This window comes from Jaculus jaculus, chromosome 13 (genome assembly GCF_020740685.1).
Source record: "Jaculus jaculus isolate mJacJac1 chromosome 13, mJacJac1.mat.Y.cur, whole genome shotgun sequence".
NCBI lineage: Eukaryota > Metazoa > Chordata > Mammalia > Rodentia > Dipodidae > Jaculus > Jaculus jaculus.
The window spans coordinates 28,296,552-28,311,822 of NC_059114.1; the positions used below are offsets into that span (position 1 = coordinate 28,296,552).

At 46.5% G+C, this 15,271-nt stretch overlaps 1 protein-coding gene across 1 annotated transcript in view; it reads right to left on the reverse strand.

The window, feature by feature from the left end:
- The window catches only part of Vps37b (VPS37B subunit of ESCRT-I), a 40,102-nt gene extending 26,561 nt beyond the window's left edge, over positions 1-13,541 (reverse strand). The window contains exon 1 of the mRNA XM_004668475.2: positions 13,418-13,541. Within this exon, the coding sequence (XP_004668532.1) occupies positions 13,418-13,528 (111 nt within the window). The 5' untranslated portion in view covers positions 13,529-13,541. The remainder of the gene's footprint in view (positions 1-13,417) is intronic.
- Between the last annotated feature and the right edge of the window lie 1,730 nt (positions 13,542-15,271).

A 15,271-nucleotide genomic window follows, 5' to 3' on the forward strand; every position in this document is an offset into this window, starting at 1 on the left:
AGTTTGCCCCGTCTAAACATTTGGTTGTTTTATTTTGTTCGGGACACAGTCTCACTATGCAGCCCAGGCTGGCCTCAAATTCACGATTCATCTACCTCTGGAAGGCTGAGATTATAGGTATGAGTTACTACACAAAGCTAGTCCTACATATATGATAAACATCTGTTTAAGATAAAAGTCTTTTCCTAATTTGGTTTTTCACACAGACTGAAACCTTTCACAGGCAAAGAGAACTCAGATACTGGACAAGCTACATTACAGCAGAATCCTGGAATTTTTCAATTTTTTTTTTTTCAAGGTAGGGTCTCACTCTAGCTCAGGCTGACCTGGAATTCACTATGTAGTCTCAGGTGGCCTCAAACTCCTAGCGATCCTCCTACCTCTGCCTCCAGAGTGGATTAAAGGCATGCACCACCATGCCTCGTTTATTTTTTTTTAACTAGTAAGTTATTTTTGTTTAATCTCAGCACTTGGGAGGCAGAGATAGGAGGATCACAAGGGTTCGAGGCCACCCTGAGACTGAATAGTGAATTCCAGGTCAGCCTGAGCTCTAGAGTAAGACCCTACCTCGAAAAACCAAAATAATAAAAAATTAAACCTTATTTATTTATTTGCACATGTGTGTTATATGAGTGTACCACAGCCTCTTGCCAATGCAAATGAAAATCCAACGCCTACATCTCTGGCTTATGTGGATGGCTTGGGAATTAACCCATGCTATAGGTTTTGCAAGCAAGTCTTTACTCCCTGAGCAATCTTCCCAGGCCTGTGAACCACTTTCTATTAACTCTTTCTTTTTGTTGCTGTTGTTTGGGTTTTTTGTTTGTTTGTCTGTTTTTCAAGGTAGAATCTTGCTCTAACCCAGCATGATCTGGAATTCACTATGTAAGTCTCGGCTGCCTTGGAACTCACACCCTCCCAAGTGCTGGGATTAAAGGCATGAGTCACCACGCCCTACTTCTATTAATTAACTTTCTAAATCATTCAGTTCAGTTTTCATAGAAGCAGCTCTTTCTCTTTTCACTCCTGGTTCAACAGCTGTAGAGTATTGCAAAATTACTAAACAAACACAACTAAAGTGAAGAGGTCTGAGAGCAAACATAATTGGACCTTCCGAAGCACACAGCTCCAGTGTGGAGGCAAAATGCCAGAGACCACAGCACCAATAGGAGACAGACACAACTTTTTCTTGTTTTAAAACAAGGTCTCCCTGGGCAAGGTAGAGCACGCTTTTAATCCAAGCACTAAAGAGGCAGAGGTAGGAGGATAGTTGTGAGTTCAAGGCCACCCTGAGACTACATAGTGAATTCCAGGTCAGCCTGAGCTAGAATGAGGCCCTATCGAAAAAAAAAAAAAAAGAAAAAAAAAAAAGTCTTAGGGCTGGAAATATGGCTTAGTGGTTAAGGTGCTTGCCTTCAAAGCCTAAGAACCCAGGCTCAATTCCCCAGTCCCCATGTAAACCAGATATAAGGCAATGCATGCATCTGAAATTTGTTTGCAGTGGCTAGAGGCCCTGGTACACCCATTCTCTCTCCCTCTCTCTCTCTGACTCTCTCTTAAATAAATAAATATTTTAAAAAGGAAAAGAAATGGATAGGAGGCTCCTGAATGTTTATTAACTATTTCTTGTGACAATTTTGGTTGTCAACTTAATATACATCCATCATGCTCTCTAATCCCAGAATGAGAACTCAGTTAACAGATAAACTTCACACTCATACAACTGCAATCATCTATCTTTGCTTTGGTGTGAGAAAATGCTATTCTAATATTGGGATTTTTTTTTTTTTTCAGTTTGAGTAGAGAAAAGGGATTGTCAAAGAAGAATCCTTTATTTTCTAGATGATTCTACTTAAATTTCCTAACAAAGCATTTACAGCCTGAAGAGATGCTGACATGCCCATTAGTATTCTCCCCCCGCCCCTTTTTCCCACCCCTTACAAATAAATAAATAATATTTTTCTAATTTTCTGGGAGAGCTGGGGAGATGTCTCAGCAGTTACAGGTGCTTGCTTGCAATGCCTCTTGCCTCAGGTTTGAGTCCCCCACAAAAGCAATACATGCTGGGCTGGAGAGATGGCTTAGTGGTTAAGGCACTGGCATGCAAAGCCAAAGAACCCAGGTTTGATCCCCCCGGACCCAGATAAGCCAGATGCACAGGGTGGCACAAGCATCTGGAGTTAAGGCCTTGTGCGACAATACCCTATCTGCCTCTCTCTCTCTCAAATAAATAAAAAGGCTGGAGGGATGGCTTAGCGATTAAGGAGTTTGCCTCCAAAGCTAAAGGACCCAGGTTTGATTCCCCAGGACCCATGTTAGCCAGATGCACAAGGAGGCACATGCGTATGGAGTTCGTTTGCAGGGGCTGGAGGCCCTGGCACACCCATTCTCTCTCTCTCTGTCAAATAAATAAATATTTATATTTTGCCAGGTATGAGGGGAGAGGTGGCAGACACCTTTAATCCCAGCACTTGGAAGGCAGAGATAGGTGGAGCACTATGAGTTCAAGGCCAGCCTGGGACTACAGAATGAGTGCCAGGTCAGCCGGGCTAGAGTGAGACCCTACCTCAAAAAAAAAAAAAAAAAAAAAAAAAAAAAAAAGCCAGACATGGCAACACATGCCTGTAATCCTAGCATGAGAGAGGCAGATGGGGAATCTGTGGAGCTCCCTGGTTAGCTAGTCTAGCCACATGAACAAGCTCTAAATTCAGCAAGAGATCCTGTTCTCAAAGAACTAAGTGGAGAGCCAGAGTGGTGGTGTACGCCTTTAATCCCAACACTCAGGAGGCAGAGGTAGGAGAATCGCCATGAGTTCAAGGCCACCTTGGGAATACATAGTAAATTCCAGGTCAGCCTATGATAGACCCTACCTTGAAAAAAAAAGCCAGGTATGGTGGTGCACTCCTTTAATCCCAACACTTAGGAGACAGAGGTAGGAGGATTACCATGAGTTCCAGGTCGCCCTGAGACTACAGAGTGAATTCCAGGTCAGCCTGGACTAGAGTGAAATCCTACCTCAAATAAATAAATAAATAGCTTTTTATGGCTGGAGAGAGGGCTAAGTGCTTAAGGTACTTAAGTAAAGCCTGCAAAGCCATCATGACCAGGGTTTGATTTCCCAGTACCCATGTAAAGCCAGATGCACAAGGTGGCACAAGCATCTGGAGTTTGTTTGCAGCGGCTAGATGCCCTAGCATACCCATTCTCTTTCTCTCTCTCTGATTACAAATAAATATTTAAAATAGTTTTTAAAAAAAAAATTTTTTTTGGTTTTTTGAGGTAGGATTTCACTCTAGCTCAGACTGACCTGGAATTCACTATGTAGTCTCAAGGTGGCCTCGAACTCATGGCGATCCTACCTCTGCCTCCCGGCAGTTTTTAAAAATTTGTAAGCAGAGAGTGAGAGAAGAGGAGAGAAAAAAAGAATAAGCTGGCGTGGTGGCACACGCCTTTAATCCCAGCACTCGGGAGGCAGAGGTAGGAGGATTGCCGTGAGTTCGAGGCTACCCTGAGACTACATAGTTAATTCCAGATCAGCCTGGACCAGAGTGAGACCCTACCTTGTAAAAAAAAGAATGGCCCTGCAGGGCCTCTTGCCACTGCAAACAAACTCCAGATGCATGGCTTCATGTGGGTACCAAGTAATCAAACCTGGGCCCACAGGTTTAGCAAGCAAGTGTCTTTAACTGTTGAGCCATCTTCCCAACCCCAAAAATACCATTTTTGAAGTTCTGAGGATCTGTCGTCAGAAATAAAAAGTACTAGTTACTTACCTATCGTCTTAAACATTACATAAAATTTGGGTAGCCTTCTGTTAATGAGACAGAACTCATGGGCATCCAGCAAATATTACACTATCAATGATATACCAAGACCCCTAAGCGACAGCAGCAGATGGACACACACATTCTGTAATAGATGTTAGCCATAGTAGGCTCCAGGGATCCAACCTCTAAGATTCCCCACTGAGTCCTGCAGTGATCCGTGAATTTGAGAATCCCTTACACACCGTAGCAGTTGCGTGGGGCGGGGGGGGAGGCAAGGCTGGGGAGATGGCTCTGTGGTAAAGGTGGGGTTCAATTCCCCAGCCACCCACATAAAGCTGGACTGCCATTCATTTGCAGCAGCTAGAGACCCTGGGACAAACATACACTTGTAAATGAAAAAGTCAAAACAAAACCCCTTACTAGTACTAGACTAGCTCACTGTTTCCCAGAATCTATTTGCCATGGAGCCCGTGTTGGGCATCAGCATTACCATCCACAGAGCTAAAAGCTGAAGGAAGGCACTAGGTCAGCTCAGACAACCTGTACCCTGGCATTGACTACAGAAAGGGCATCCATTGCTGGGTTCTTTTTAATTAGTTTATTTATTCAGCTGGGCATGGTGGCACATACCTTTAATCCTAGTACTCAGGAAGGCTGAGGCAGGAGGATTACTGTGAATTCAAGGTCAGCTTGGGCTAGAGTGAAACCCTATCTATGGGTTCCTGGGTTCTTGCTCTGGGACCAGATGTGGTGCCCTGAAGGCACCCAGGCAACCGGGGTGGGTGAGTGTATAACGAAAGAAAGAATCACTCCCAGGAGACAGTTTCGGTGAAGAGCTCTCTCAGTTTATTGTCAGGGAAATGGGTTTATAAGCATCTGAGGGCAGGGGGAAGGGTCCTAAGGGGATTGGATGTACCAGGTTCATTCCTAATACCTAATTAGCATATGGGGACATTCATTACAGCACATAGGCAATGGCAGGCTGGGAGGTCAGGTGATATAGGGTCTCAGGGGGACGGGCTGTGTGAAGGTGCTGGGTGATAAGGAGTTTCCTAGGCAACTGGCCACAGAGCTATGGGCAAAGCCTAAGTTCAGGTGTGCTGGGCTTGGAGAGGGAGTGGCCTCCTATAGCCTGGGGTCCTTAGCCATGCCTGGCACCTCAGGCCCCTCTCCTAAAGGCTCCAGCCTGTGCCTGGCAGTGCCCGACACCTACCTTGTGCATCTGGTTTTACACGGGTACTGGGGATTCAAACCCAGCCTTTGCAAGCAAGTGCCTTTAACCACTGAGCCAGCTCTCCAGCCCTTTCTGGTCCTATTTCTTGTTGATATTACTGGATCTGTATTTTTCATTCTTTTTTTTTTTTTTTTTGAGGTAGGGTCTTGCTCTAACCCAGTCTGACTTGGCATTCACTATGTAGTTTCAGGCTGGCCTCGAACTCACAGAGATCCTCCTATCTCTCTCTGCCTCCCAAGTGCTGGGATTAAAGGCATATGCCACCATGACAGGCCATGATATTCTTCTGAAATGGGTCACTGACAGAGCACATGACTAGTTTACTATTCCATCTGGGCAAAGCAAGACTCAGAAGACTTTGCTGGGAGTCCAGGTCCTGCCCCTGAAGTTCATTATTTTTGCTCTGAAAGTTCAACTTTATCAACTATTTTTCAACTGATCTCCCTGCTTTCTAATCTTATTCCCCTCCCCCAGACCCTGCCAAGCGCAGGCAATCTCAGCACTCCCTAGCCTAAATCCTGTAGTTGCTCCCTACCTAGAGGATCAAGAGCAAGCTCCTTATCACTGTGTCCTATGAGGCCATCTGGTGCCTGCTGCCTCTGGTTCACCACCCCCTGGGCCCTCCAGTACTGTTCGTGATATTCTTGTGCACACGCTTCCGGGTTCCTTCCTTGTACTTTGGTTTCTCCTGCCCACCCCCATGCCCTGTGGCCCTGCTCCCTCACTACCAGGTTAGCTTACCTTGTCCTCTGAATCACAGCTCATGAGTCACTGTCTTCAGGAAACACTCCCTGTTGACCTCCCCTCCATGCCCCAAAGGCTGCTGGGTCTCCCCAACTAGGGTATGTAATCCTCACTGATTAATATGTCTTCTGAAATCAGCTTCTGTTTATGATTGGGGCTGCTGGTGAAGCTAAGTGGTGGTGTGCTTGCCGAGCTTGCCCAAGGCCCTAGGTTCATCCCCAGCACAAGAGAGAAGAGAGGGGGAGGGAGGGAGGAGCAAGCGAGCAGGCAGGCAGAGACACAGAGACTGTGGCTTTACTGTTTTCATATTCCCAAACTGGCACACACTAGGTTCTCCATAAAGGTTGAATAAATACATAAACTTCCTTAAACTCAGCTGTGTTCACATTAATGAAAGAAAATGGCCTTAAGATGCCATTTATTAACCTTGAAGATAACAAAAGGTTTGATTTAGAAGAAATAGTGGTGGGCTGTGCTGGATGTGGTGGCGCACGCCTTTAAATCCAGCACTCAGGAGGCAGAAGTAGGAGGATCGCTATGAGTTCGAGACCACCTTGAGACTACATAGTGAATTCCAGGTCAGCCTGGGCTAGAGTGAGACCCTGCCTTGAAAAAACAAAACAAAACAAACAACAACACAAAAAAAAAAAAAGAAAGAAAAGAAGAAAGGAAAAGAAATAGTGGCAGGCATGGGGACGCATGTCTTTAATCCCAGCACTCAGGAGGCAGAGTGTTTTTGAGGTAGGCTGATCTGAAACTCATCCTGTAGTCCAAGGCTGGCCTGGAACTCACAGAGATTCTTCTACCTCTGCCTCCCAAGTGCTGGGAGCAAAGTCTTGCACCATCATGCCCAGCTTCATTAATTCTTTGACATAGCAACAAACAACAATCCTCACAATTCTACCAAAATATCTCCTAAAGCTTTCCTCAACACACCATGACATAATCTGGAGACAACAAAGCTGGGGAAACCTCTCTAACTCCATTCTTCTCCATGAATACATCCTACAAAGAACTTTTCCTCTTTGTCTGTACCACTGGTAAAGACAGTTCTGAATGACAGACTCATGGAAGGAGCAAACAACCAAATACAAACGTAGCCTCAGCATGTTCTGAGCACAACCTGGTCAACTGTGGCTGACAGAGGTCTGTGCAGACAACCTTGCACTATGCACCTAGCACAAACCCCCATCGAAACATTCAATACAAATACTGAACTAAAGGCTCAATAAGCAACACAGCTGGCCTCCCTCAGCTCCAGGGCACATCCACGCTGCACATGAAGGATGAGGTTCAGAGTATACATCTAGGTTCCACCTCCAGCCAGTCTGACACAGTCACCCAGTACAAGAACATCAAAATACGGTCCCTGGGGCTGGAGAGATGGCTTAGTGGTTAAGGTGCTTGCCTGCGAAGTCTAAGGACCCATGTTTGACTCTCCAGATCCCACATAAACCAGACGCACAAGGTGATGCAAGTGTGCAAGGTCACATATGTGCACAAGATGGCACACACATCTGGAGTTCAACTGCAGTGGCTGGAGGCTCTGGCGTGCTAATTCTCTCTCATAAATTTTTTTTTAAAAATTTTAATTAAAAAATAGGGTCACTGGACTTTTTCTCCCAATTCTTCTATGATACCTCTTTTCTTCTAGCAGCCACTAGGTACTCCTTTCCCCTTTCAAACTTCATACTCCCTTGGATTTCAGCTAGCACTCAAAAGAGGCTGGTTAAAATTGGTATCTTTTTAAAAACTATAGTCTTAATTTATTTATAAGCAGAAAGGGAATGGATGTGCCAGGACATGTAGGTGCCACTTTGTGCAGCCGGCTTTACAGGGGTACTGGGGAACTGAGCCTGGGCCAGCAGGCTTTGCTACGAAGCATCTTTAACCACTGAGCGCTTAAACTGTTACCTCAGGCAGACTAGTCCTCCTAGTGGAAGGACTGCTCTTCCTCCTGCTTGCTCCACAGCGTCTCGCCTGTGCCCCGCCACTCACACTCTTCGTGTGGCCTGAGCCCTCCCCACTTGCAAAAAGAGTCCTCCTTCTTGACTTGGCCTGGGCCCGAAGCTGGCACAACTTACAGCAGCACTAACTGGGCAATCCTTAGTACTAGGCATTAGGTTGGGTGCCAACACTGAAAAAGATAAACACAACAAAACACAGCCCCCACCACAGACAGGTGGGAACACGGGAAAGTGAGTGACTTACAAAATGGGCATCCAGTGACACAGAAGAGGTAAATGAAGAGAGTAAGGGACACCAAACATGTCTGTGATGGAGGAGAAGGGAGAGTACATTGGAAAGGAAAGCTGGCAGGGTTCTTAAGAGGCAGCCAGTCTCCTGACTTTACAGTTGAGAAAACTGAAGCAGAGTTTAAGCAACTTAAATGCGGTCACACAACCCATGAAATTTTAACACCTCCGTTTAAAAAAAATAAATAAAAAAGTGTGGGGGGGTATTACCATGGGATATTTTTTATAATTATGGAAAATGTTAATAAAAATTGTGAAAATAAATAAATAATAACTCACATTTTTAAAAGCCAAAAATAAATAAAATAAAATACAATAAAGCTGAATTTCATAAATATTCCTGGCATAAGAGCAACAAAGTAATAATCTCTAGAGGGCTGAAAAACAAAAATTGAAGCCTGTGCATGTGTAATACCAGTTATACAACACAGACTGAAGCAAACTCCAGGCCTATGCACTCAGAGTTCAAATTTTGGCTTCTTAAAACCCAAGTCCTGTGGCACTCATTTAGCCCGTGCGTTCGGAAAGCGTCCAGGGTTAGCAGGGCACTCCATTTCAGCGAGCCCTTATAGTGGTACAGTAGCCTCACTGCCTCACACACAAATCACAGCCCAGCAGGCCTTAAGGAAGCAGCTGCTTCCAGACCAGAGCTCTTCACTTTCCACAAAACAATCTGTCTTTCAGACCCTCTGCATTTTTGCACACAGGAATTTTCATTTCCACAGGAACAAAGATGCAGAATTTGAATCCTCATTGAAACTGTTAGCACCAACCAAGTATCATTCCCCAGAAAGTTTACAAGGAGAGGTGACCCAAGAGGTTCAATTTACTTGCCCAATATACCAAGTGACAGTTCCTTTTAAGGGAATGCCTTGCCAGTACCATGAGGTTAATGTAAGCAGATAAAAGGCACATTCCACTGCCATGTAAAAATAACTTTAAATAAAAATAAAAATGCCAGGCTGGAGGAATGGCTTAGCAGTTAAGGTAATTGCCTGAAAAGCCAAAGAACTCAGGTTCAATTCCCCAGGACCCACGATAGCCAGATGCACAAGGGGCGCATGCATCTGGAGTTTGCTTGCAGTGGCTAGACGCCCTGGTGCGCTCATATTCTTTCTCTCTTTCTCTCTGTCAAATAAATAAAAATAAACAAATAAATAAATATTTTAAAAATAAAAATGCCAGGCATGGTGGTGGCACACACACTCAGGAGGCAGAGGTAGGAGGATTGCTGTGAATTTCGAGGCCAGCCTGGGACTTTAGAGTGAGTTCCAGGTCAGCCTGGGCTATAGTGAGACCTTATCTTGAAAAAACCAAAAAAACAAAGTAAAATGAAGGACTGGAGAGATGGCTCAGTGATTAAAGGCACTTGTCTGTAAAACTTGCCAGCCAGGGTTCAATTCCCCAGTACCCAGATAAAGCCAGATGTACAAAGTGGTGCATGTGTTGGGTATGTTCACAGCCCTGGTACACCCATACTTTTTCTCTCTCCCTTCCTCCCTCTCTCTCTTCCATTCTCTCAAATAAATGTTTAATTTTAAAAAAAAAGGAAATGAGTCCAGTGTTATGGTGATGCTTATCTGTGCTCCCAGAAGTAGGGAAGCTGAGGCAGGAAGATCACAAGTTTAAGGCCAGCCAGGTCTTCACCTGCCTCACAGCAAAACAAAACAAACAAAAGATGTACTGCATTTAGGAAACAGCATAATGGGACTCAAGAAACAGGAAAAGATAAAACACACAGATGAGCCGGGTGTGGTGGCACACGCCGGTTAATATCCTAGCACTTGGGAAGCAAAGGTGGGAAGATCATTGTGAGTTCAAGGCCAGCCTGAGACTACACAGTGAATTCTATATCAGCCTGGGCTAAAGTAAGAACCTAACTAGAAAAAAACAAAACAAACAAACAAAAACCACATAGGGCCACAAAATGTCTAAAGCTCCAACATCATTTTAAGGTCTTGAGCACTGCTAAAATGCACAACACTACAATTAAAACAATGTAAGTGGAACGTAATGCACAAGGGCATTTAAACCTAACAGCGAATGCCTTCAAAACCCAGCCACACTTCACAGCCACCACAAAATATCCCCTCGGGCTTGAAGAAGCCTTACTCTACAATTTTAAACACATCCTTCTGCCAGCTTTTTTTTTTTTTTTTTCTTTTGTGAGGGGGAGCTTTCACTTCAGGTTAGGAGAGTCTGTGTGGTAAAAGGCCTGTTCCACTTACTATCTCTCTCAGTCCCACTGAGATACATAACTTTTTTTTGACCATAGAAAGGTACTGTTGGGCTGGAGAGATGGCTTAGTGGTTGTGCGCTTGCCTGTGAAGCCTAAAGACCCTGGTTCAAGGCTTGATACCCCAGGACCCACGTTAGCCAGATGCACAAGGGGGCACATGCGTCTGGAGTTCGTTTGTAGTGGCTGGAGGCCCTGGCATGCCCATTCTCTCTCTCTCTCTCTCTCTCTCTCTCTCTCTCTCTGTTTGCCTCTTTCTCTCTCTGTTGCTCTCAAATAAATAAATAAAAATAAATAAATTTTTTTTTTTTAAATAAAGAAAGGTACTGCTTCCTGGGTTAAGGGCAAGTCAAACTTTACTTAAAATTTTTCTTTTTATTGACAACTTCCGTACATATACACAATATACCATAATCCCCTCCCACCACCTTTCTTTGTCCCCATTTCTCTAGCCCCCCCCCACTGACTCCTCCTCCTTTCCAACTAGACCCTGATCTATTTTGATGTCATCATTTTTCCCTCCTATTATGCAGGTCTTGTGTAATTTTTTTTTAAATGAAACCTATTCACCTGTCAGGATGAAATAGCATTAATTACTGTCGGTATTCTTTCAAAAAGAGAATTGCAAGAAGTTATTATGAACTGCAATTACTCTTTACTGTGTTAAGTATTGAACAGTCACCATCTCACCTGACCCTCATCACTGACTCTGTGAGACAGGTATTAACACAGTGTCATCATGTTCAGAGGTGAAGTGATCTGCCTGCAATCACACAGCTGGAAAGCAGCCAGGTCCAGTCTACCTTATAGTCTGTGATTCCAAAGCTTGAAATGCTCTGTAACATCCTATCATAAATATTCCATTTGGTCAAGTGTAGATGGTGCATGAAGTATTTTCTTCTGTTCTTGAAACCATCCCAAAATAAACTAGTACATGACATTACCAGGTGAGAGAAACTACCATGACCATGGCTGTTGGTGTTACACCCATTCCTTTAGAAAACACCACACATAACCAGGGCAACAGGATTTGCAAAGTGTGACCCTGGTTAGGTGAGCAGCCCAAGGCATTTAGTTTTCAAGTTGTTTCCTTGTTTTAAAAGCACTACACCCAAAAAGTAAACCACTGCTGAGTAACTTAAATTACACTATCAGGTCTAATTGGGTGGAGTCAGTCGGCAGTATTTCTGTACTATATGTAGTATGAAAGTCATTTTGACTAACAAAATTCTCTCTCTCCTTGTAAACAAATAATAAATAAAAATAGAAAGAAAAACAACAATATGCCAGGAGTGGTGGTGCACGCCTTTAATCCCAGCACTCTTTTTTGGGAGGCAGAGGTAGGAGGATAGCTGCAAGTCCAAGGCCACCTTAAGACTACATAGTGAATTACAGGTTAGCCTGGACTAGAGCAAGACCCTACCTAGGGGAAAAAAAAGGAAAAATCCTGATAGATTATTTTGCCTTTCTCTAAAAATCTCCAGGTCTTTAAGTAGAGGAAGCAAATGAGGCTGGAGTCACCAGAACCAAACTGATGCCTCCCTCCACTAAACGCAGTTTATTTCTGTTAATGGTCCACCAGTAGCGCTAGAATACTTTGTTCTTACTGAAACAGAACAGTCACATATAGCAAAGTCACTTGCAGGCAGGGTTACACATTAGAAAAAGATACCTATCATTTTATCATTAAACCCAAAAGATGTCCTGCTGACAACCAACAAAAGGTCTCCCAGCAACTGAAAAGCAGAGAAACTAAGCAAAAATTGGTCTGTGTTTGCAGACATGAAGCTCTCATTCAGTCAAAGATGGAATTTATCACTTATTCTTTAAAATGGTAAGTGCCACATGGAGACCATAAATAGGGTAAGTTGCATCTCAACGTTGTATGTGCCAAGTTACAAAGCCCGTGAATACAAGGGGTGTATTAATGGAAAGACTGATACCATCTTACTACAGTGGCCTCTCTGTAACTCCAGACAATGATCTGTTGAGGGTTTTCCAGGGATTCTGAGTGTGCAACCTCCATACAAGCCTCCTTTGAAGGAGACTGGCTGGGGGCTGAACAATCCTTCGGAAAGAAAGCCAAAAGCCCCTACACCAGCTTCGGGGAGGTGGGGGCTAACTCAGTACTGTAGGCCTGAGGAGGCTTAGACTTCAGAGACAAAGAAGTAGGTGAGCCAGGGAGAGCTGGAGCAGAACACCCCAGAATCAGGATGTGTCCCAGAGGTTTAGGAGAAAAGGAAGGACTTGCAGATCTGCAAGGGTGAAATCAAACACTCCAGAGAGCTAACCCACTGGCAAGGAATGGACGAAGATAACCAGGAACAGGGGCGGGCACATGCCTTCCAGAGGCTGGGCTGGCCGCTGGACTATGGAAGAGAGGGGTCAGCGGTCAGGTCCCGAACCCCATTTAATATTCTGCCAGAAAAGGCTTCAGGAACCCAGAGAGACAGGCCACCGTGAGGCAGCGTCAGCCTACGTTCCACGGAGAGGGCCCCAGCTGTGAGGGGAAAGGGGATCCTACTGCCACCCGAAGGCCCTTTCACCGACCAGGAAAAGAAAGAAGCCCTGGGAAGTGGCCCTCGCCACTTCCACCCGCACTCTTCAGAGTCCTGGGCCACAGCGACCGTCACCTTCCCCTGCTCTCAGCTCCAGACCTCGGCCCCCAAGCCCATGTCAGAAGCCCCATCCTCTCCCGACACTCATCTCCAACTAATCCATGCCGAAACCTAACCCTTAACCCCACGAACTCAGGTCCCGCACGACTTCCCAACCTTTCCCTTCAAAGCTCCCCAACCTTTGTCCGGATCTAGCCCCCTCGATCCCCTCTAATCCTCGACTGTCACTCAGACCCAACCCAATCTCAGCCCCCCACTCCCTCCGGCCCAGTCCCCACTCTCGGCTCCAACGGCGCTCCAGACGCAGCCAGCAGCCTCGGTCCTGAACCCCCTGAACTCAGGCCCCCCGCGCCTCCCCTCGAGGCCCCGGCCCCGTCTGGGGACTCTTTTCTGCCTCAGCCCCCCCGCCCTCCCCTGGGCGCCCTGAACCCCAGAATCGAAGCCCCAGCCTTGGCCGAGCACGAGTCGTGTGCGTCCCCTCGGCTCCCCGTCCCGAGCCCCGCGCTCCCCGCCCGCGTTCGCGTTTGCCCGGCGCGGGACGCCGCTGCTCGCCGTCCGCTCACCTCCTCCATCTTCTGCACCATGTCGGCGAGCTGCGCCTCGTCCTCCAGCAGCTCGTGCAGCTGCATCAGCGACAGCCCGGCGAAGCGCGCCTCGTTCGCGGCGCCCGCCATAGCCGCGTCTCCGCCGCCGCCGCCGCCGCTCGGGCTGCCAGGCTCCGCCGACCGGAAGCGCCGCCCTCAAGCCCCGCCCCCGCGGGGGGCACGGACCCAGCTCTCGGCGTGACGTCATCGCCGCGCCGCCCCGACGTAGCGGGCCGGATGGGCTGAGTGGGTAGTCAGTGCCAGTGTCGGCCTCCCATGGGCGCTTCTGAGGAAAGGGGACGGGCTTGTGACGCTATGAACGCTCTCATGATGTCACCGAGGTGCGTCAGAGAGCTCCGTGATGTCATAAGAGTCTTAAAAAATTTACTAATCTGCAAGCAGAGATACAAGAGAGACGGAGAATGGGTGCACCAGGGGCCTTCAGCTGCTGCAAACGAACTCCAAATGCATGCGCCACCTTGTGCATCTACCTGACTATGTGGGAACTGGGGTATCGAACCCGGCTCCTCAGGCTTTGCAGGCAACCGCCTTAACCGTTGAGCCATCTTTCCAGCCCAGGAACCTTTTATTCCTGGTTTTTCAAGGTAGGGTCTCACTCTAGCCCAGGCTGGAATTCACTCAGGATGGCCTCGAACTCACATTAATCCTCCTACCTCTGCCTCCCGAGTGCTGGGATTAAAGGCGTGCACCACCACACCCAGTTTAAATATTTTTATATTATATTTATTTATTTGAGAGAGAAAAAGGCAGAGTGAGAATGGGTACACCAGGCCCTCTAGCCACTGCAAACGAACTCCAGCCACATGTGCCTCCTTGTGCTTCTGGTTCTATGTGGGCACTGGGGAACTCTACCTGGGTCGTTTGGCTTTGCTGGCAAGCACCTTAACCATTAAGCCACCTTTCCAGCCCTAATATTTTTTTTTTAAGTTGCGTCTAAAGAGATCTGAAGAATGAGAAAGGAGCTTGGCCAGCGTGGTGGTGCATTCCTTTAATCCCAGCACTCAGGATGCAGAAGTAAGAGGATCTTTGTGCGTTTGAGGTCAGCCTGCGCTACAGTTTCAGTTCAGTCTGGGCTAAAGTGAGACCCTACCTTGAAAGCAAACAAAATGAGAAGAAAAGAACCAGCCAACATTCCTATAGGAAACTCAAATAGCAACTCCAGCATGTGCAAAGACCCCCTGGGCAGGACTGCATGGAACATTGGAGAAATGGGAGGGGGAGCCAGTATGACTGGGGCACCATAAGCAAGGACTCTTTAAGGTGGTCCCTTTGATGACCTCAAGGAAAGGGACCCACAGAAGCCACAAAACTTAGGGTACAGTGTGCTCAGTGACTGCAGCTAGCTGGAGGTCTTGACATTGTGGAGTCTAGGAACTTATTTCCCTGTTCTTGGAATCCATTCCAGTCCTAGTTGGAAGAGCCCTAAGGCAGAGGCTAATTTCCACTTGTGCATAGGGAAACTGAGGTTCTGGAAGGAGGAAGCTTTTTTGTTTTTCTCACAGTCAAGTAATTGGCAGGTCTCCTGGCTCCCAATCTGGCATCCACCACATTGGCGTCATGCCACACTGATCTTGCTGCATAACTCGTCTCTGAACACAGTCAAGGCATTCAGTAAATGCTTATTGGCTGACTGATAGCCTTTGTGTATGAAGAGAGGCTTCTGTGACTGCCGTGTGGAACGTAAGGTCTGGGTTGCCTACCCATACATTCGTCCAGGCTCCACTGACCTAGCCTGTCCTTCCAGCCTCTTGTGCCTGGGCACACATTTGTAGACAAATGAGGAAAGGTAGAGGAAGTGCTTTCGAAAGCATT